A 23647-nucleotide genomic window follows, 5' to 3' on the forward strand; every position below is an offset into this window, starting at 1 on the left:
CGGTACAGCAACTCTCCTTAGGTCACTCTACAGGAATAGATTAACTCCTATCTGAACTCTTTAGGATCTTTTTGGAGCGTCATTAATACACTATTCTGAAATGTTACAAGATCTCTTACTATGAGATTCCTGGATATCTCTTTATGAATTGTGATCGATTCCTTTGACACTGCAAAGTAAACTCAGAAGTACATTACTGTTCAAAAGTCTGAGGTCAGTAAGATCTCTCTCTAAAAAAAAAAAAGTAGACACTTTATAGTTTTGAATGCTGCATCAAAAATGACTTTTTATAGTCATTTTTAAGTATTTTAAGTTCTTTCCGCTGCTATCAGAAAAAAATGTGAGTGAACATGCCGGCGCATTCATCAATCCAAAATGGTTGAAGAAATTATGCTTTTCATCAGCTAGGATGCAGTCTGTAAATTGATAAAAAGTGAAAGTAAAAACTCGGCTATTCCTCGGCTAAGATCATGTAGAAGCTGCATTGAAACTGCAATTTGGACCTTCAACCTGTTGATAACCATTGAAGTCCACTATATGGAGACAAATCCTGGAATGTTTTCCTCAAAAACCTTCATTTATTTTCGACCGAAGAAAGAAAGACATGAATATCTTGGATGACGTGGGAGTGAGTAAATTATCAGGAAATTTTAATTCTGAAGTGAACTAATCCTTTAATTTCCATACCTACCCCAAACCATAAACTGACCCATAAATGCACATTTATTGTTAGTAGCACAATCCAATAGGTAGCATTATTAGTCAAGACCCCAGGTTGCTAAAATCACTCCTTGTACTGTGAACAGCAAAACAGAAGCCGCACTGCCTGCAAAAACACCGGGACGTGCAATGTTTTTTTTAGACTGTTATAGTCAGGTAAACAATACATAGCAGTGTTACATCAAAGTTTGTTCATCAATTCTGTGGAAACATGTGGCTGGTTCGCGACAGGCTTCAATTCGCCTGGCAGAGAACAGGCTCTGGCTCCAGAACGTGAACCATTCTGGTGGAAATGGGGTATCTGTGTATTTATAGACCTGTGTTTGGTTCAGTCATCATTAATAAGTGTTCTGTTTACCATCTTTTTGTTCCCTGTCATATATATATGTGTGTGTGACCCTGGATCACAAAACCAGTCAACAAGTCGCATGGGTATATTTGTGGCAATAGCCAACCATACATTGTATGGGTCAAAATTATCGATTTTTCTTTTATGCCAAAAATCATTAGGCTATTAAGTAAAGATCATGTTCCATGAAGATATTTTGTAAATTTCCTACCATAAATATATAAAACATTTATTTTTGTGAGTGAATGCAGCACAATCGCGAACATAAATGGACAACTTTAAAGGCGATTTTCTCAATGTTTAGATTTTTTTTGCACTCTCAGATTCCAGATGTTCAAATAGTTGCATCTCGGCCAAATATTGCCGTATCCTAATGAACCATACATCAATGGAAAGCTTATTTATTCAGCTTTCAGATAATGTATAAATCTCAATTTCAAAAAATTGACCCATGTGACTGGTTTTGTGGTCCAGGGTCACATATAGCATATATTTTAAGTTTTGTTTTTATTTAAAACTGCTTGCAAATAGATCTAGCACTTTCATTTATGCATTTTTGCAAGTGCATGCTGATAATTATTCAAATGATCAAATAAATAAAGCCTTGGAGAGCACAGCCAACTTCTTAAAAAAATTATATAAAAAAACAATTCTTAAGCAATTTTTGGAACTTTGTATTGTAGCACTTGTCATATTACTGGAAGAAACTCGGATGTTGTCGCATTCTTCATTATTTGTAAGTCTCTTTGGATGAAAGCGTCTGCTAAATGTATAAATGTAAACATAGAAGGATGTCAGTTTCTCATGAGACTTTTCTTTCATAGACTTGTCCCAGAAACCCTAATGCCTAAAGGAAATATTTCTTCACACCCAGGCACTGATATGCTACAGTCAGCGTCTTTGAGGGAACTACTTTGCACTGATGACAGCAATAATGACTAAAATTTGCCACCTGTTTACCAGGGAGGCTTGTATATTTGCAGGGTTCTTGGCATCCAAGCTCGGCATCAAGTCAACCCATCTGGCGTTGCGGCTGCTGACTAGTCTCTCTGAAACCTTCCCACTAGCTTTTTAATTCTCACATATGTTTCAGAATATAGGAAGGATTATGACGCGCCTATGTTTTCTGTTGAGAGTTAAAGGTGCTACGGGGCATGGCTGGTTTGGAGAGAGATGTGACTGCTCACTTTTTAGCAGATAAATGCATTTAAATGTACAGACTTTTTGAAGCAAAAAAAAAAAAAAAACCTCTCCATCCATCTTCTTCCGCTTATTCTGAAGAAGAGAATGATTCTGAAATGAGAATGTCAATCCAACTGAAGCTGACTAGCAAGAAAATCATATTTCATGGATGTGAAATCTATGGACTAATAAAAAAGAAGTTTTTAGCCCTTCTGTTATCTCAGAGAAACATACATTAGTTTCATTCTTGAATGAATCACCACTTTGAACTAATCATTTGAGTGAATGATTTAAACTGGTTTATTAAGACAGTCACTTGTTTTTTTCATTAATGAATTATAGCTGTAAACGAACTGTTTTAGTGAATGATTCAAGGGCTCCCTTACTGTCAGCCGCTTGTTTTGTTCTTGAATAAATCTGTTGTGAACGAATCATTTGAGTAAATAATTGAATGATTCAATCATAAACACAATCGCTTGTTGAATGAATAAATGTTGTGGACATATAGTTTGAGGGAATTCAATGAGTGATTCAATGACTCACTCATAAAGAGTCACGTGTTTCCTTCTGGAATTAATCAATGTAGTGCATGAATCATTTGAGTGAATTATTCAATAGCTCACTCATTAAGACAGGCTAAAATTGGAACCGCAAACTCAACTGCTTTTATTAATTATTTATATGGCAGAAATAGTAAGAGTAATATGCAAGTATGTGATTTTAAGTTCAGCCACAGTTCTTTCATTAATAAATCAAAGCTGTGAATGAATCGTTGAGTAAGTGATTAATGAGTCATTAATTTAGTCATTTACTCGTTTTGTTATAAAAAGTGAATTATTCAATGACTCGGTCTTATTATGCCTGAACAAATCGCAGAAGTACTAAAAGTCAGAAAAAGAGCACTAGTGTAATATTCATGTTATTCATTTTCAAATGCTTGTCGCTTGTCACTTATTTTTTATCTTTTTAATGAATATAGAGATTTTTGCTATTTAAGCATTAAATAAAGGTCTCTGAAATGTAAAATGAACTCAATCGTTTTGGAACAATGGACATTTCTGTACATAATTCAGACTCACTGAATATTTAGCGACTTTGCAATGGCCTGAGAGATAGAAGAGAAACTGTATGTGAACTCATCCCCACCCCTCACATTACTAAAATAACCAGTAGAGGGTTAGTAAAACCTATCTATTATAGATCTGGCTTTAGATGCGATACCTGCCAGTGCTTTCAAACGCTCCCTCATTTTCCACAGTGAGCAGTTGATGCCTCCTTTTTACCCAGCCAAGAACTCCATTAAAAGTGATTTTTATCGCATGTCTTTTGTGACAAAAAAAAGTCACACTCTGACTTTGAGAGTGGTGAATTGCGGCTTTTGAAAATATCAATAAACATCTCGCGGGGTCAATACTGACAGGAGAATTAAATGACAAGCACCCAATTAGCTTTGTCTCATGTGCAGCATAATCATTATGTCATTATACCTCTAAAGAGTACATGAGTGTTGCAGAAAAGCAATCAAACACCTGCCTCTATGATGTTTTAGAGTGTTAGACATAAAAAAGATTACATTTGTGCCATCAATGTATGATCGTGAATCAAAAGTGCATGAGGTGTTTCCCTTTCACAATATTATGCCAGATTACTTTCATACCACTGCCATTCTGCAGTCTACATGATCCGTTAACAGCTTTCACACAAACTAAGGGAATCGATCTCTGACGTCAAACACACTTTAGTGTGAAATCGCTCTAAGCCCATTCTTCTATAAATAAAAACCCTTCAAAATATGAACAGAAACTACCCCCCCTTGTGTTACCTGAGGTCCTCCACATTTGAGGTGGTCTTGTTGAGGATGTTCTTTTCTCGTCTTTGCTTCTTGATCTCTATTTTCAGGAGTCTGATATCCTCCAGTCTTTCGTTGTAATAAAGATCGCCCTTGTTCATGATGGACTGTTGAATTTTGATCTTTTCGTACAGTAGTTTCAGCGCATCGTTTCTCTTCACCAACTGTGTCCCCAGGAGGTCACGCTCACTTATCACCTTGATAAAGAACACATAAACACATGTACAATGAAAACACAAATGATGATTAAAAGGCAACATACTAAAAAAGTAGTAGTAGACATGTAGTCAATACCAAAACCTTGTTAATCTTGTCAGTAAATTAACATTGATTAAACATAAAAAATGGCATTGTTACATTCCTTTTATCAACTTGGTACCAAAGTTCTGGCACTTTTTTACACCTCTACTCACTCTTAAAAATAAAGGTTCCAAAGGACCAAAAGAACCACTTTTTTCTTAGTGTAAAGAACATTTTAAAAACATTTGTTCATTATAAAGACATACTGTAAAGTTCACTATAAAGAACCTTTTGTGCAATGAAAATGTTCCATGGATTTTAAAGGCATAGATGTGTATACGTAGATGGCACATTAGACACGTCGGCTCCCGCCATCTTGGAAAGGTTAACTTGTCGTTACTCAAGTAAGAATCAATGATGACATAACATTGCATAGCTTCTGGTTGTAAAACCTCCATTATTTATATTCCCGAAGAAACGGGATTACCTTTTACAGGTGAGAATGTGGTAGTTTGGGTTTTTGTATTTATTAACTTAATATTACAGGTTTTTCAACCCGGTAAACACTTTACAATAAGGTTCATTAGTTAACATTAGTTAATGTATTAACTAACATTAACTAACAATGAGCAATACATTTGTTACTATACAAGTTAATATTTTAGTTAATAAACATACAGCTGTTCATTGTTCGTTCACGTTAGCTCACAGTACATTAACTATAATGTTAACAAATACAATCTTTGATTTTAATAATGTATGAGTAAATGTTGAAATTAATATTAACTAAGATTAATAAAGGCTGTAGAAGTACTATTCACTCTTAGTTCATGTTAACTAAGGTAGTTAACTAATGTTAACTAATGAACCTTATTGTAAAGCGTTACCAATAACCTTTTAATGTTGAGTTAGCTAACGCCTTCGTCTTGTTGTATTGTGTTAGTATAGCAAAATCATCTGCTGAAGTCTATTGCAGTTATAGATAATCATACATGCATCTAACTATGATTGCAGATGCACAGTGAATTTCCTCTCCAGTGTTCACAGACCAACTTTGACCCGATGGCTTACGTATCGCGGCCCATAGAAACAGCCGCTAATGAGGCATCTTTGTATGGTTCAAGGTTCTTCATAGAATCATAGATGGCAATAAAGAACCTTTATTTTCAAGAGTGTACAAGATTCTGTGAGAAAACCATCAGAAGTACTTTCACCTCTGACTGAGGCAAGTTGAGAATTATATATTATATAAATAAAAGGCAGGCCTGTGTTTGTGTTTTCTGCAAAGATTTGATGACTCAGCAGTGCTAGTCTTTTCAGGATAATAGCCAAAAACGTCATGCAACATTACAAATGTGGTGAAAGTTTGGGAAAATGTCTTATAAAGAAGTTTTAGGGTCGTTTGCTTGTAGATGTTTCTTCAGTGGTTTTAATAAAAAGTCAGGGGGAAAAAAATTATGGAAGGCCGTGTGCAATAAATAAATGTAACATTCCCTCGTCTAAATAATTTTTGCGTTACTGTACACACCATATATACTGAAAGGATATTATTAAAATGGGATATTTAATTTCTTTCTGAACTTTCACTGTATGGAAACTTTCTGCATGCCAAATGCCGAACAGCTAAATGTGTATTGTATAGTATATGTTGCATGACATAGAGTATTCAATTTGGTTTAGAGAAATCAGGGATGTACAGACGATGAAGATCTAAGAATATGAGCGTGGATAGCGAGAGGAATGTGGAAGCTGGTGTCAGCAGAGGCAATTTGGACAGAATGCCCTTTGAATTGGCTAACCTTTACCAAAGAACCAATGTCAGCAATGTACAGCAGCAGATGTTAACATTACATTCTCTTTATGATTTAGCAATGGATATTGATAGGTTTATGTATATCGCAGCCACTCACTAGCCATTATTTTTAATAGAAAGGAGACGTAGGTATGTTATCCAAGCATTAATGGCAAGGAAAGTCCCTTATATTTGGCAGCGGCCACGTATGAGGTGTTTATGGGTGTTTCTCCCTGATATCTGCTTCAAGGTCTTGATAATGTGTGGCATTTATTTGTTGTTTAGAATCCAGTAGCTATTCCCGTAATTCCTTTGTCTTTTACGAGTTTAATAAAGAACTCTGTCTCGTTCTGTCCAACCATACCACACCTTCTTTAAAGGGTTAGTTCACCCAAAAATGAAAATTCTGTCAGTAATTACTCACCCTCATGTTGTTCCAACCATGTAAGTCTTTCGTTCATCTTCGGATCACAAATTAAGATATTTTTGATGAAATCTGACAGCTGTCTCACTCCTCCATAGGCTTTCAGAGGGACCCAAACTCGCCGGCCCAGAATAGTTATTAAAAACATCGTTAAAATAGTCCAAGTGACTACAGTGGCTCTACATTAAGTTTATCATGCGACGACAATACTTTTTGTGCGGAAAAACAACAAAAATAACGACTTCATCCAACTATTAGTGTTCTTCAATGGGGTCCTGGCGCTCCCGTGAACTCTCATCAGAGGCCCACATTGAAGAACACTAATAGTTGGATAAAGTCGTTATTTTTGTTGTTTTTCCGCACAAAAAGTATTGCCGTCGCATGATAAACTTAATGTAGAGCCACTGTAGTCACTTGGACTATTTTAACGATGTTTTTAATAACTATTCTGGGCTGGCGAGTTTCGGTCCCTCTGAAAGCCTATGGAGGAGTGAGACAGCTGTCAGATTTCATCAAAAATATCTTAATTTGTGATCCGAAGATGAACGAAAGACTTACATGGTTGGAACAACATGAGGGTGAGTAATTACTGACAGAATTTTCATTTTTGGGTGAACTAACCCTTTAAAGAATGATCGACTGTTACGTACACGCCAGGTGACCTGTAAATGCGAAAAAGTTTTGAGAAATATTCCTTTTTTGAATTGCCTGAAAAACCACCTCATGTGAGCGTAAAAACTTTTTTGCTATATATGTGAGTTTTTGCGAAATTGACATGTTTCAATTGGGCGTATTTTTAATTCGCAATATCAATTTGCGCAATCTGAAGGGTAATGGAAACGCGGCTACTAAAAGTAATAGCATATTTTCCTTACACAATGAGTATATATGAGCGCATATACATATTAATCATTATTTAAAAATAAATAATTATATAAATAAACAATAAATAAACACATTTTCACAGTAAACAGTATTTAGCACAAATATTAAATTTGTTAAATCCTAAATAACATTAAGTTTTCATGGGGTACTTCACTGAATGCATTTATCTGAAAGCATAAACTAATCTTGTCATGAAAAGGGCAAATTTAAAAAAAAATCTACTGACTTTGATACATAAACATAAGGTCAAAGTTTTTCAAAAATATTATTAATATTTTAAAACATCATTCTGCTTCACTGCTTTTTTAAAATAATAATAATATTTAAAGATTGTCCGAAAATGCTTTTTTATATTTTTAAAAGAATTTCAGCTTAATAAGGCTTTATTTTTTTCTTAACAGCATTTTCCAGACACCACCTAGACATTTTAAATATTAAGCCTCTAAAGAATATAAAAATACATTTTAAAACAATGAAAATATGTTCGTCATAACATGTATATTTTAAGTTGCTATCTGTATGAACAAAAAAAAAAAGTTCATCACATCAGTGCCTACTATTTGAATTATTTGTCTGGTCAGCTGGGTAAACAAGTTCGACTGCTGACTTACTGAGATCAGCAGCTCTAAATGTTTCAGAATGCCAAGACCAATTTAGACCTCCCCAGTGAGTCAATTTCCTCTCGATTTTTTTAAAGAGAGGTTGGCCCTGGCCCCACTGGACTTTCTCAGAAGTGAGACTCCAGATCTAATGACTTTTGAGTGAACCTAGATTACAGTCTCTTTCATCCTTAGCTTAAACGTTCTACTGAAGAAGGAACACAAGGACATGCAGACACAAGGACTCACAGAAACCTTCCACCTGTCTGTACCTGATCGAGCTCCCTTCTCTGACGGATCCTCTCAGCATCAGCCTCTGCTTGGTTCTTCAGCAGCTCGCGTTCCTTTGCCTCCTGTTTCTCAATTAACTGTTTCGTGTCTTGAGCCTGTTGCCTCATCTTCTGTAGATCAACCTGTAGGAAACAAGGCGATCGTGTTCATTTTTATAAGTTTATTTAACTTTATTTCGACAATTAGGTTGACATTTATTTTAGCCAACAAAAACATTTCAGTTGACTACAATGTGCAAAATGACAAATGCCATTTTGTAAATCTTTATTAGAATTGGTTAATTATAATTATGCATGTATGTTAGTCTCATATTGATTATTGCTGACAAAATCTATAAATCTTTTTGGAATTAAAAAGTTCGGTAACTATAAGTAGTCGCAGCTGTTGGCTGAATGTCTGATGCATATGGCACACAAAATTGCAAACAATTCAGGAGTATAGAATTATATATATAACTGTGTAACTACATGTCAACAGTCATTAGAATATTAGTAGACTGTCAGCTTACTATCTGCTAACATTTTATTTTTGATGGTCTCCAACAGACATTCTACTGACTATAAATAACTTTTCAATACGTCAACTTATCCTACTAACACTAATCTAACAGTCTATTGCACTAACAATCTAATGAGCATTGGTGACATGTAGTTATAAAGTTACTTATTGTTAGTAGAATGTCTAAAATGGACTATCGAAATAAAGTGTAGCCCAATTTTCATCAGTAACTTCATTGACATATTTAACACTGCCATTAGCATTCTTTCCTTAAAATGAAAGATTCAAATGCGCTTTACTGACATGATAAACAGGTTTACACTGACACAGCATTAGTACACATTACACATACACGCACAATAGATGCTCTTTGTAGAGGTTTGCGTAGGGAGGATCGAATATGTCCCTGATTTATGTGAAGCGCATGAGGTTCAGAAGTGCAATTGTGTTTCCATCTCATTTTGTGTGCAGTAGGAGCACAGCGCGTCCTCCTTCTGCAGCGAGGCCTGTCTGTGTCTAGCTTCTTTTGTGTCTTTAAACATTCAGGAGTTTAGGTTCAGGGTTGGTCACGGTAGTCAGGTATTCTTACTACATTTCATGGTGTATTCTATTACAATTTCCTTCCTTTTGTTGTAATTTTTGCCTAAAGTACAAAAGAGAACATGAAATAAAAATGGACTCTAATTACTCATCTAATAAATGCCTCTGTTTTTATTATGTGCAATTCATCAGTGCATGTTTGTTTTTATAGCCATTCATTAAAATGTAATCATTTTCTCTGCCTCTTAAAAAGGTTTTGTTTTTTGCTGATGTAACCAAGGCAGAACAGGCAGGGGAAATAACTTTAACCAGTAATAAAAATCCGTCACTTTTTTGCTGCCTGCATTTTTTGTCTCATTTAGTAAGTTCTGTTTTGTGTGTAGACCTCACATCAAGAGAGAGCAATATGCTCTATTACAGGTTCAATTAATTTTGTCTGATTCTGATTGGGATGTCAGATTCGATATTCCTTTTGTTGGCAAACAAAGCTCTTTGTGCCTAATCACATGATGTTTCAACCAAGTTCAATGTAGTTTTGTGCATGATTGACAAGATGACAGCATATTAGATATCAATACAGTGAAATTTAACGATTTGATACCACTTGATACCACAGCAAAAACTATTATTGAACATAATCTTGCATACCTTTCAAAGTACAAAATAAACTTTTGTACTTCCTTTGGCTGTAAGCGCAGTAAGACCGCAGACGGAGCGAAAAGAGGAAAATGAAGAATACCCAGGCTTTAAGTTTGCACTTTGAGTTTTTTGGTTATCGTCTATGTTTTATGGTTTTCTATTACTACTATTCCTGCGATCTCCTGTGTGTTCCTAGTTGGACACGCCGACTTTAAAATAAAATACATCTCTCGAAGTAATTATTCAAGTAATAAAATGAATAAAATATAGCTGCAAGCAGCAATTAACGGGGTTTAAGCGTTTTAAGACCTTCATGCCTATGCTGTTAAGGTCTAGGCCTAGTGTTGTAGTCAAGACCACCTAAACCGAGACCAAGTCATGACCAAGACCAAGACAGGCCGAGGCCGAGACAAGACCAAGACTTTGAAGGGTCGAGACCAAGTCAAGACCAAGACCAAGACAGGCCGAGACCGAGTCAAGACCAAGACCAGTGCAAGTCCTGCATGACACACAAAATGTGGAATATGCATATGCGGCCATTTTAAAACTCAAAGTTCCGTAAAAATGCTAATCTCGATGACACAGTCCATTGGGCCTATGTCTTAAATTAATGTGAATAACAGGTGGTGGAATATGTATCATACAGATCCATGCATTAAGTCTTGCCTAGTAGTCAAATTATTTTATATATATTTACATATTGTTCAGCTTTAGTGTGCAACGGGGAAGGAAACCCTGTATTTGTGTTTTATTTTGATTACAGTTTGTAAATATCTCACATGTGTTTTGACTTATGTTTTTGGTTATCGCCCAGTTTGGATTGGGGGGATGTAAAAAATAAAAATAAAATCTTGCATCACAATAAGTGTATTGCGATTGTCAAAACATTTTAGTAATTAAACAGAATTTTATTAGGTTTAGTGACAACATGTTACAATGTTTACATGTTTACCTATTTCTGGTAAGCTACGTTTGTTTATTATTGCTTGACACAAATTTCACGATTTCAATTAAATTAAATCCTTGTGAATATTGACTTATTTGGATAAATATTAGGTACACAAGATAGGCATTAATTTTTCTCAAGAAAAAAAAAAAACTCACCTAATGCTGTAAACATACAGAGAGCCCTATCAGCTGGCAGTATTATTTAAGGTTAAAAATAACTCAAATTAAATATAATGAGTTTTTTATTATAACAACTTTATTTAATGATATAAGTAAAATATAATAAATATGTAATATAGTAGCCTACACATATTTAGCAAAATACTCTCTATAGCTATTTTTTTCTAGCCAACTAACGTGCTATTATGGTCATTAAACGGCTTTCCTGAGGTAAATGTTATGACAATTGTTCTCCAGCTGTTTTACCTCTTTCCGCGGTTGAAAAACACTGATTGGGCGATATTATGAATGAGGAATATACATTTCGGTAAGTTATACTGTATCTTTCAACATTGTTCATTCAAGTTTATTTACTACATTCGAGCTAGTAGAGATCATCGGTTCACGTACAGCTTGAACTGAGGCACTAGGGATCTGTCACTCACATTTACAAGCGCCAAAACTGTATTTATTGTTTGAATTTCGTAATAGAATAGACAGAATCTGTTTGTTTTTTTTCTGAGAGATCTCTGAGAAAAATTTTTTTTATATTATAAGTAACCTACTCTGTCTTGTCTGTCGGTGTCAATGTCCTCTTTGCTTCGCGATTTTTCTGTGCGTGAGAAAAATGGATGTGTGGCGTGAGAGCGCGTGTCAATTGTGAGTCTCACGCTGAATGCGTGAGAGTTGGCAGCCCTGAATGATTTTGTCTGACATCTCTCCGACGACAGCCACGGTGGCGGCACAGCTTGCTCTCCTGTCTCCCGCATTCACGTGTGGAGTGGAGTGTGTGTGTGGAGTGTGTGTGCGGGGTGGGTAATTGCCACCGTAAAACAATCAGTAAAAACAAAAAACATTTAAAATTAGACATGAGTCAAACTCTTGGTCGGAAGTTTAACGCCTAATCACAGTAATGATGTTAACAAATAATTTCATGATATGCCCTCAGTTGTGGTCTCGGCCGGTCTTGAAATAAAATCCAGAGTCCTCTTCAGACGAGACCGAGTAAAAATGCGGTCGATTCCGACTAGAGACCAAGACCTTTAAAAAGTGGTATAGAAAATATCTAGTTCTGTCCATGAGTTATAGCCATTTTTGTAAAAGTGGCCACTGACATATAGAACATTTTGGCACCCCCTAGCGACCGTGCAACGAAATTTCGAATTTTCTTGATAATTATTGACAATCAGACTCCAGAGAATCTTGCTGCACTGGTTTGGTTCCGATCAGGCCAAAAGCCGAGAACTAGTGCGCAAAAGTAGGTTTTTCACAAAATCCAAAATTACTCAAAATTGTCGCCAAAGAATGAGCAATTCCGAGGCATTGAGTCAAGGATTCCAACGATATAAGACACTTGAGCCTACGACTAACAGTTTAGGAGTTATGAGCCATTTCATACTTTTGACCGCTGTAGCGCCCCCGTTAGGCCGATTGGGGCGGGCCTTGGTGACGTTGTAGGCGGTGTGAGTACTACCAGCCCTCAAAGTTTCAAGTCTCTACGCCTTACGGTTTGGTCTGCCCGATCACTTTTAGGGGAGAATGCTGATCCTTGGAAAAATTTACTATAACAACAGGGTTTCAGCACTGCACGCTTGAACCCCTAATAAAAAGGGCCTAAAAAAAGGCCTATAAAAAAACAAGTAATAAAAACTCGGTGAGTGTTTTAGCGCAATTTTCTCACCTCATGGGATCACAACACTAAGAGATAGTAAATCTTTTCCTGGATTTTTTTTGTGCGTTCCCGAGATTAGACCTTCCTTAACATAATGCCGAAAACCCGAAGTCTCTAGGTGGTCTGGTTGAGGAGTAGATAGAAGTGCAAGATTGGTGCGCACAGACGCACAGAACAGAAATCATGAGTTAACAAGCGCAATTTCGGGGGAAAATTGCGCTAAAAACTATAGGGTCTCAGAACTTGATGTTTGAGCTGCTGGTTACAAAATATTTATCAAGCATTTTAACAAGTACATCGGAGAGGAAAAAGACAGCTTTTTGCACTTTCAGGTCATATATCATGGAAATGTAGTGTTTTTGACTTTGTTTGTTTTTTAAACCTTTTAAACTGTAATACCTCTACTTATGGCCCGATCTCTGTAAAAGTTTTCATGCTTCTTTAGAATCATATGGCGCATATGCTCAGCTAATTTTGTGAAGTTTTGCGCAGAGCAGACTATTTTTCAGTCATTTAAATGTAATATGGCATAGGATAATATATTTTTTGCCTTTATAACAGTTAAAGCGCTACCAATGGCCGATGTCTATAAAACTTTCCGTGCTTCTTTAGAATCCTGTGATGCACGCGCACACCCGATTTTGTGAAGTGGGATTTGCCATAGAAATACATCATTTTGACACCTTTTTAACAGTTAAAGCCCCACCTATGGGTCAATTTCCATAAAAGTATGCGTGCTTCTACAGAATCATGTGCCGCATGTGCTCACATAATGATGCAAAGTTCTGAGTCTTCAAAGTTCTGAGTCTAGGAACGAAGGGCTTTTGGGTACACTTGGCCACGCCTGTTTTTTAAATGACCCTGCTATAGCTATCCAAAGGCCAAAGTAAAAAAAAAAATTGATTACTATTGACCTAGAGAGTCCAGAGAATTGTGCCGTCGTGGTTTTAGCGAGGTTGAGCCAAAAACCTAGGACTAGTTCGCCAAAGTTGTTTTTTGAAATATTCTCCAATATTTAACAAACGATTCGACGGACAGCAGAGGTCTGATACGCAACAATTTATGAACGTGAAAAACGCGAAGGTGCCGATTTCTTTCGAATTTCTCACAGGCCTCCAGGGCCGTAAGTCAAACGGGCCCAGCAAGTTTTGTTCCAATCGCACTCCGTTAACCTCATAGCTGCTCGAACTTCATTGGCCGATGGCGGACATGTTTTATGAGATACGTCAGTGTCCACCTAGACAGTCAAGGCACCTCGGACAAAGACACCGCATGCGAATTTCCAAGTCAATTGGATGAACGGTGAAGTAGCCAGAGCCATTTTTTATGTTTTTTTCCTGTTATAGCGCCACCAAGTGGCCAGTCGCCACGTCCTTTTTCGCGCGACCACAGAATGAGCTCTTACATAGGTGTGCTGAGTTTGGTGAAAATATCTCATTCTGTTCACGAGTTGTAGCCATTTTAGTAAAAGTGTCTCCTCCCACTTCAAACGTTGTGGCGGCCCTTAGGGACTGTGAAGTGAAATTTCAACTTTTTTTGATAAATTTTGACAATAAGACTCCAGAGAATCTTGCTGCACTGGTTTGGTTATGATCGGGCTGCATGCTTGAACCCCTAATGAGTCAAAAAACGACTTAAGTTATTTGCATATTATTGGCACAGGGTGACTCTTGGCTTTAATACATTAATATACATCCAACACTCTTTGACTTTGAGAAGCAGGAGGCCTGTAATTTAAATTAGCATTACATTTATTTCATTTAGACTTGAGCATGTTTTCATGTTCGGTTTTAAATGGCTTATTAAAATGAACAATATAATCCAGCCAAACCATTGGTCACATTTTTTCTTAGTTGTTTGATTAATATTAATATTAATGAAATAGTAATAGATGCTGACAGATCTGTTAGGCAGATCCCCCCCCTCCCCTCACCCTTTTTTTTATGTCTTGCCTGTGCATATTCGCGAGATATAACCCGCTGTGCTTACACTAATAACTCGACAGGACAGGCATTTTGACCTAGAAGTCAGTATGTATGTCTGTCAGAAGTTGTGCAAGAGCTCAAAATGTTGCTGTAAATTTCCCTTGGTGGGAGACTGTAGTAGTTCATCAAGACATTTGACTTCAAAATCCATCTCTGTCTCTCACCCATTGACACTTCTTTGGTCGCCTGCGGGAAATGCAGTGGGGTAAACATATAGGTCTGCCAAGAAGGTAGAAAACAGACCAAAAAAAGTAGATGGGAAAGATAAAAAAAAGAGACAGAGGGTAGATAGGCGTGAGTGCTTTACACTTCATTTGATACCAGTCTTAACCTTGATCCCCTGAGAGAGAGGAAGAGAAAGCAAGAAAGGCAGTCAGGCTGTAGGAGCCTTCTGCTGGTTGTCTTAAAGACCAAAGATCCTGTTCAACACCCAGCTCAGGTTCACTCCAAGAGCCCACACACTACTAATGTCCCAAACGCTACAATAGGCTCGTGATGATATGTAAGTGCTGAATGTTGTTTTCATAATAACATTTTTGCTTATCTGTTGTTGTTTTTTTTATTATTATTATTCTTGATATACAGTATAAAATTAGCATTAAAACTGTCACTTTTTCCATGCCTTCCCTATTTCTATTTGTTACTTTAATCCCTGTAGTTACAGATTTTAACGTTTTACACTTTTTTTTAAATTTCTATCTAAAAATATTAAAATCCATTATAAAAAATATATATATTAACTGTCACTTATTTAAAAAAAAAAATCTTAACAAATAAGTAACCATTAAAACAATTATTTACTGTGTGAAAATAATTTCTATCAATTATAAAATAAAGGTTGTGGCGTTTTTTTTTTTTTTTAAGTTAGAATACTAGGTTATCAAGGAGCTTGGGATGAAATATGAGACATATGATGTGTGAAAATAAAAAGTTGCAATCAAGCTGTAATTTTGAAAATTTAATTTCGGGTGGGCCCGAGAGCCGTTGAGCTGAGCTGAGCTGGGGTGCGTTTCCCGTACAACTATATAGCTCGCTGCTTAACTACCATAGTACGATGCATCGTTGGAGAAATCAACTAGCTAGTCACGACTGTTTCCCGAAACCATATGTCGCAAAGTATCGTTCACCCACGTTGGTTTATGACGTCTCGCACGTGGTGGACTAATAACTTATTTTAATTAATCTGTTTGAGATCGAATTAATGCTAGATTTTGTCATATAAGTTACAGACATGGCATCTGAAGACCATTTCTAATTTTTCTCAGTTATTTTGCTTTATTACCAGACTCAGTATTTGGCTCGTTCTTACATAGTAGAGCACGTTCGCACATGCGCAGTCTTCAAAAACGGTGCTTTAAGTCTCTTGACAAACTAAAAGACGTAAATTACATTTGTATGTATTCTAAATAAATAACATGGGTTGTACTGAATGTCAGCTTGCTTATTTTGCTAAAGATAAGGATGTATTCAGTCTACATCTCATGTAAACTAGAAACTATGCTTCTAACGACAGCTCGCGATGCTGTTTGCGAACGTTCGTTGGAACGATGGTTTCGGGAAACACCAAATCGTTGAACTATGCTGATAAACACGGAACTTGCGACCATAGTTGGCTAACGATACTTTCGGGAAACGCACCCCTGAGCGGAAGCCACACCGGTCTTGATTCCCACAGAGGAGCTCCAGAAGGTTAAAAGTTTGAATCCAATCCAATCCTCCCTGAGCTTTTAAATTGATTAAATTGTGCATCAAATCTGATTGGTTAATTGGAATGTTGTTCCAGGATAAACAAAGGTGTCAAAATCACATTCACCAGCATAATAAAGGAGTTTTCCGTTGTATTCCAAAAATATTCAAAATGTTATTTACATCACCATCATATCATATGCTATTAAAACTATATTAATACATTATTGGAGACTTTCATGAAAAATTACAGACTTCAGCTGTGAGCCATGTATGTCCACTGTTGAAAATTGTTAGCAGACAAATTAAATAAATGTTTTAAGAGACTTCAGGGGGCGTTTTCTTATTCTGGAGCCTTGATTTCTCTGACGAAAAATGTTCGTTGACGACCTTTTTTTCCCTGACACGACACCCACGTCATTAAACGATAACTATATCAACACATGCAATATCGTTGACGAAAAAAGACAAAACCACTTGTTTTTGTGAGCGTTCATGCTTACGGTTGCCAGATTTGATCTGAAAACACAGACAAGCTGGAGTTCAGCGATCTTCATTTGAGATTTTCTACTTAAATTAAAGTGTCATTCAGTCGGTCTGTGTTCTGTCATGAGCCGCTTGCGCTGTTTGTGAGACTAAATCTGCTAACAAAAGTGTTTAGTGTTTTTAATGTTGATCATATTATACGAGCAAGAATGCTATGTTTCCCGAATATCCACACGATTTCAAATGTGACATTGATTTTATACAACAGTTCAACAAACAAAAGGCCAGGTTAACATTAAGTGATCATGTAGCCTACTACATTTAAAACAGTAATTGTCAGTAGACTTATTGCTCTAATTTGCAACGAAACGCCACAGAAGAACTGCAACACACAGCGGTGATTCGAGAACGAATCTGTGGCTTTGAACAAATCGTGAGATTTAATGACCCGTTCATAAATACAGCCACTTGCTTCGTTACTGAATAAATGAATGACTCGATGACTCACTCATAAAGACAGTGACTTATCGCCATAGACAGTATAAGAAATGGACACAGCGACGCCACTGGATTCAACAGAGAAAAGTGAAGTAAATTAGAAGCACTCACTTCCTGATGGCTGACCGTACTGCGCAGACTCAAACTGAGCTTGACGACGTAGATGTGACGTGAGCAACCCGTCTGTCTTCTAGTAGCTGTGCCAAGAGAAATCTGAATCATTCCCTTCCGAAACTTGCAGAGACGGAGAGTGTGAGTAGGAGGTGTCCATGAGCTAGGAGCAGGAGCAACTTTTGCTAAGTATTCTGATTAATTACTTTGTCATTTTGCCTCCACGTCCCCCCGATTGCCCGCGAGCTTCTCCTCCTGTCCATACGGTGATTTCTCTACTGTGCGACAGAGAGTCGCGTGGTTATGACGCAATCATTAGCCTATTTTTACAAAAACTTTTTCTACGGGGCCATAACGTAAGATACAAGGTAATGGAGCCTTTTATACATTTTCGTGTTTCTTTAGAAATAAATAATGGACAAATGGAGTCTTTAAACGCCTCAGATGTAAAGTTATTCGCTGTCAAAGTGACACCAAAATGAATGGGAGTCTAACAGCAGTTAGACTGAATGAATGCTAATGAATGCTAACAGCAGGTGATGGCCTGCTAATCAATGGCGGGATTCAATGTTTTCCAAAACACTGCCCCCCTGCTTACCGCCACCTACTGGTGGTAATATTAATTCATATTTAAAGGGGTGGTATAATACCCTTTTCACAAGATGTAAAATAAATCTCTGATGTCCCCAGAGTGTGTATGTGAAGTTTTAGCTCAAAATACCACACAGATATTTTTATATAGCATGTTAAAGTTGTCACTTTTTGAGGGTGAGCAAAAATGCACCGTTTTTGTGTCTGTCCCTTTAAATGCAAATGAGCTGCTGCTCCCGGCACAGAGGGCGAAGCTTCAACAGCTTGTGTCCTTTTACCTCACACGGACGTGCACTGAAAATTTCAAAACCTTTTAGCCTTTTATGTTCAAACCAGAGTCAGACAATGATGGAGAGACTCAAGAAGTGACAACATGTAGACAACATCTCTGAATGGTTAGTTGATGAATTTATGCAGCTTATGTGTAGTTATCTTCTAGATTCGCATATTCTATCTTGATAATCTATAAATCGTGTTCCCAGGGGCGGGGTTTATGTAAATTTTAGGGTTGGTGATGTCACTAACCCGGGAGGAATGTCATGTGTCAATGTCAGGAATGTCATGATTAGTCCTTAAAAAGCAATTTATTTAAAAGAAAGTATCTCCCTTTGCTTTGAACTTTGAGCATTGTAACTTTGCAGATGTTGTTTATGCTCAAACAGCAATATTACACACTAACTAAAGTTAAAAAAGTGTAATCATAATCAACCACCCCTTTAAAAGTATCACCATCATTGCATATTTATTGAACATTGTTTTATTTAAAGCATTATTTATTTTATAAAGGTAAAAAAAAATGACCTGGAAAAATCTATTAAAGGGGGCAAATATTGTCCCTTAATGGAAAAGGAGGAGGGGGGTACGGCACTCTAAAAAATTGGAGAACCACTGAACTAAGGAAAAGGGATATATAGAATTTCACAAGTGCTACTGCTAAAAATTGCCACGTCAATACAGCCTGTTACCTTGATTTTTCATAAGCTTAATTGAATTGGGCTGGAGAGAAAAATTATAATGACATTGTTTGTCTAAAGACTACATATAAAATAGCTACCAAAATTAATGTCGGTAACAGTTGCAGTTTGACTAAAAGTAATGACTAAATGTTGACAAAAAATGCAATTACTTTTCGTCAACTAAAACTAGACAAAAACTATGAAGACTAAGACTAAATCAAAAATGGCTGCCAAAATTAACACTGGTTAACACTGAACCGGGACCAAGTGCGAGGGGTCCTTTTAAAGGTTGCCCATTTACTGCGGAATGCCGATGAAATTTCAAAAAGCGCAGGACATCATTTAAAACCCGGCTGCATTCTTTACACATCATCACTTCCTTTTTACGAAATTAAATTCTGAAACTTTCTCCCCTCCTCTCTCGGTTTAGTACTAAACATTTGCAGACAGTGTCTGGAGCATGTAATAAGATTTCTTCGAGATCGATGACGCCTCTCGGCATGCATAACAACCAGCTGGACGTGGCTTGTGCTGAGAGCAACCTCTCCCCTCATTACCCCCTGCCGTAGCCTTTCGTGATGAGAAAGTGCAGCCCATTCATTAACATGCTAATCAATTCTTATGAAGTGGCCTAATTGTTTTTTCATGGGGTGAGGGTTAGCCAGTAGACAGACTCCGCGCTGGCCGCTTCAAAGAACACAGGAGCTTCTTTCTTGGTGTGTTTGTCAAGGCTTGAGGTAATAAACAACAACAGGAAGAGCTGAAAGGTCAATGTCTTGGCACAATGGACTTTGTGTGTGGAGACAAGAGACCAGCAGGACAAAAGGGCATTGCTTCCTATGAAGCCGTCTGTAAGGCAACTCATCTTATAAACACTTGAAAATGCCCTTTAAAGGGATAGTTCACCAAAAAATGAAAATCACCGTTATCATTACTCACCCTCCTGTCGTTCCAAAACCTGTATTCTTCTTCAGAACACAAAAGAAGCTATTTAGAAGAACGCTGAATGGGGTGCAAAAAAAAAAAAATTAAATAAATGTTGCACAGAAGAAAAAAAGTTATACAGGTTTGTAACGACATATTGAAGAGTAATGATTACCAAATATTAATTGTTGGGTGAACTATCCCTCTAAATGGTATTTCCAAGATGGTAAATTTTGGGTGTACTATTATGTTAAAATTACACTTTTAAAAAAAAAATGTTCACATTTATTTGCAAAACATACTCCAATAATCTTTCTTCAAAACTTAAAAAAAAAAAAAATGTTTACAGTGTAAGGAATATTTGGTCTATATATCATATTAATTCGCTTTTGTCCATTTCACACTTAATTTCAGTCTTTAAAAGTACTATTTTAGTTCCTGGTAATGAAAAATAACTAAAATGTTTGTCAAATTAACAGCTTGAAACTTTAACCAAATTTGCAAGCTTTTTGAAAAAAGTATAAACATTTAGACATGCATCAAGAATTCAACAAACACTAATTTTCTTCATTGTCTGCACAATATATGTTTTAATATTATGTTTATGTTGTGGATATAGCTTAATAATCTCATATATAAGCAGGTCAGTTAACCAGTATTCAGTTAAAACAGGGAAATCGTTCTCTATACATTGTGAGCACTTTGTTTATATCCTCCTGCAATGTTACTTTTTAATTTATTTTTTTACATTTTCATCAACAGTGATTCCAGTGATTTTTGTTGATCAACAGTTTCAAAGTAATTTGATGTTGCGTGCGTTTGGGGTAAAATACACACATACTGTAGATTACTCTGATTTCAGAATGATTTCAAAGCAGTTACTTCAGAACTCAGCTCAGGGGGGGAGAAAGAAATGATGAAGCAATAGTAAACCCATATATTTACTCTTCATTCTGTTTACAGATTAAAGCTTTACATGAATATGAGATAAATGTTTTTTAAAAAATCATTAAAGGTACACTATATAACTTTTGACCCTCCTGCGGTTAATAAAACATTCAGTTCTGTGTTACTGTGCTGAATATGGTTATCCAATTGCTTATAAAACATTCACTACTAGGCTTGAAAGACACAACCGGTTTAGATGGAAAGAATCCCTTATGTCGTGTGGGTAACATTAAAGGTGCAGTATGTAATATTGACAACTAGTGGTTGAAATGGGTACTGCAGTTCAAATTCTAAATGTTGGAAAGAGTTGACCCCGCCCCCTCCTCCTCACGCGGGTTTCTAGATTGAGGACACTCAACAGGAGTGAGCGAAATTGACAATGGAAGGCAAGGAGACTTACACACTGTAAGTTGATGAGTTGATTTATCCGCCTTTTAATATGCTTCCGTTTATATCGATTTTTAGATGGATGCTTTTTAGGTCGGATAGAATCTGCGATCTCTGACACATTTGTTTGTTGGCTTCAATCATCGCTGCAATATGCTGCGTTTTCCGCCAACTGGCAACCTGGAGTGTCGAAATTCTATTGGATAAATCACACAGACCAAAACAAAAACATACATTCCGACACGGAACGCACATTTCAAAGTAAAATAACTGGCTGTAGCATTGTTTTTCAGATAAACGAGTTTGTGAATTTAGTACAGTATGTTTCCTAAATATCTGCAAATATATTATGGTATTTTTATGCTTAAGTACAGTGAAAAAAAAAAAAACAGCACCTTTAAACATGGTGTAGCAACGACCCCCATTTCCTGCAAGGGTTATGCTTTGACTTTGACGCATTCTGACAGGATTAGCGGATACTGGGAGGTAAAATGTGAAGCCGAGAATGAATGCAATGACAGCTGCTCCATGGAAATGTAATGAACCCAAGTATGTCACCATTTACCGAAGGGTGATATTGACTTTCTGTCATAGGCATAATATTGCTGACAATTGTTAGATATGTAGGTTGGCTGACAGAGTGTATCTGACAAATTAATAACAAAGGTGACAATGACGGAGGTGCAAATCACCTTTTTTACCAGTCAGCCTGATGAAGTGAACGAAGCGTGACCAAAGAGTTGTGTGTAATGCAAAACACTCAGATGTCTTCCAAGCATGTCTTCCAAGTTTTTTTCTTTTTCCATCATGAGTTCCTTGACATGCCAATGGTGAGGTTCAATCTGACTATAAAATATTATGTTATATAAATATTATATTATAATATTGTATTATAAGCTTCTGCAGAGCAAGTATAGGATTTGCTAATGTCAATTCATGCACAACACGCTGCTTTTGAACAAGCATACATGAATTACCTGTAGCAGATCTATACAGGTGGAGCTGGGGAAGATGGAGGGTTTCTGAAAGTGCGCTGCAAACTGCTACAGCCAAGTATTTTAAAGCTGAGCAGCAAGCTCATTGGCTACTGATACAGCGGGAACCAATCAGCTGTGCCCTATAGAGAATGATGTAATTGCAATCATATTGAGTTAAGCTCCTTCACCAGCCTGCGCAATCTAGAGTTGCATGACTATATATTGCCATTATATTATTATTTATACACTTCTGATTTTATCTTCCACAGAACTGTCCTTTAAATAAAAACATATATTTGAATTGGCATATAGACTTATTTGTGCAAAACCTGATGATGCATATCCTCCAGCATGATTTGAGAATGTTCCAAAGAGCATCTTGTGCTTCAGTGGAAAGCAAGAAAATCTGATCTTTTGTACAAAGGAGTTCACATGATCAATGTCACAAATTTGCTTAGTGAAGCAAGGTTTTGCTTAGATATTTACTTCAAATTTACCCCTATTCTAGTTTAAAATCTAGTTCTAGTTCATTATAGGTTCAAATAAAAATAAAACCTAGATTTTCGATGTATTCTCAGACTTTTCTCAGAATTACATATCAAATTCCAGTCATGAGAAGTTCAATAAGTCAATCAAAAAATCTGCCCCAAGCTTGTCGAACAGAACCTTTTCCTTGCTTTCCATGTCCTCCTCCTTCACAGTTCATTACGGACACAAACCCAAGACTAACTAAGAGACATCCCGTAAGAATATTAAATGAGATGTATTAAGGTTTTATGAGAAAATGGGCAAATGGCATGTTCTCCTGCCTCCTTCCATCTGCATGTGGCCGAGAACTCTCACATTCTATGGCCTTCCATCTGAAGCCAGTGGCAAATGACACATAAGAAAAAAGCATGAAGTAAAGACTAAAAACAGAAATTACTGTTAACGACATGCTAAAAGGCTTCCAACCACTTAAAGCTCAATTACGTATTCATCAAAGCACAGAGAGTGCAACAGACTGGTGACATTTTTAGAAAAAATGAAACATATGACTTCCTATGTTTGCAGTGTTCGGAAAGCTGCTTTGAAACTGTCACATGCCAAACTACAAGCTACTCTCAAAGAAGTTAAATTACAGTAAAGCTACTTCAGAGAATAGACACAGATAAAGAAAATATGCTAACTGCACTGAAGCAATTTAAAGGGATAGTTCACCCAAAAATGAAAATTGTGGTGAAGAAGTGGTTGGAAGCTAGTTATTTTAGTCGATAAAGTTTTAAATGTGGATATTTTTCTTACACAAATGCATCGCGTCACTTCAGAAGG

At 36.6% G+C, this 23647-nt stretch overlaps 1 protein-coding gene across 1 annotated transcript in view; it reads right to left on the reverse strand.

Moving 5' to 3' along the window:
• Window positions 1–23647, reverse strand: part of cfap58 (cilia and flagella associated protein 58) — a gene marked incomplete at its 5' end in the record, with an annotated part of 117061 nt that overhangs the window by 49091 nt on the left and 44323 nt on the right. The window contains 2 exons of the mRNA XM_084106641.1: window positions 4074–4297; window positions 8313–8453. Coding sequence (XP_083962767.1) covers window positions 4074–4297; window positions 8313–8453 — 365 coding nt within the window. The remainder of the gene's footprint in view (window positions 1–4073; window positions 4298–8312; window positions 8454–23647) is intronic.

Source organism: Abramis brama, assembly GCF_963993115.1.
Source record: "Abramis brama genome assembly, chromosome: 2".
In the NCBI taxonomy this organism is placed as follows: domain Eukaryota; kingdom Metazoa; phylum Chordata; class Actinopteri; order Cypriniformes; family Leuciscidae; genus Abramis; species Abramis brama.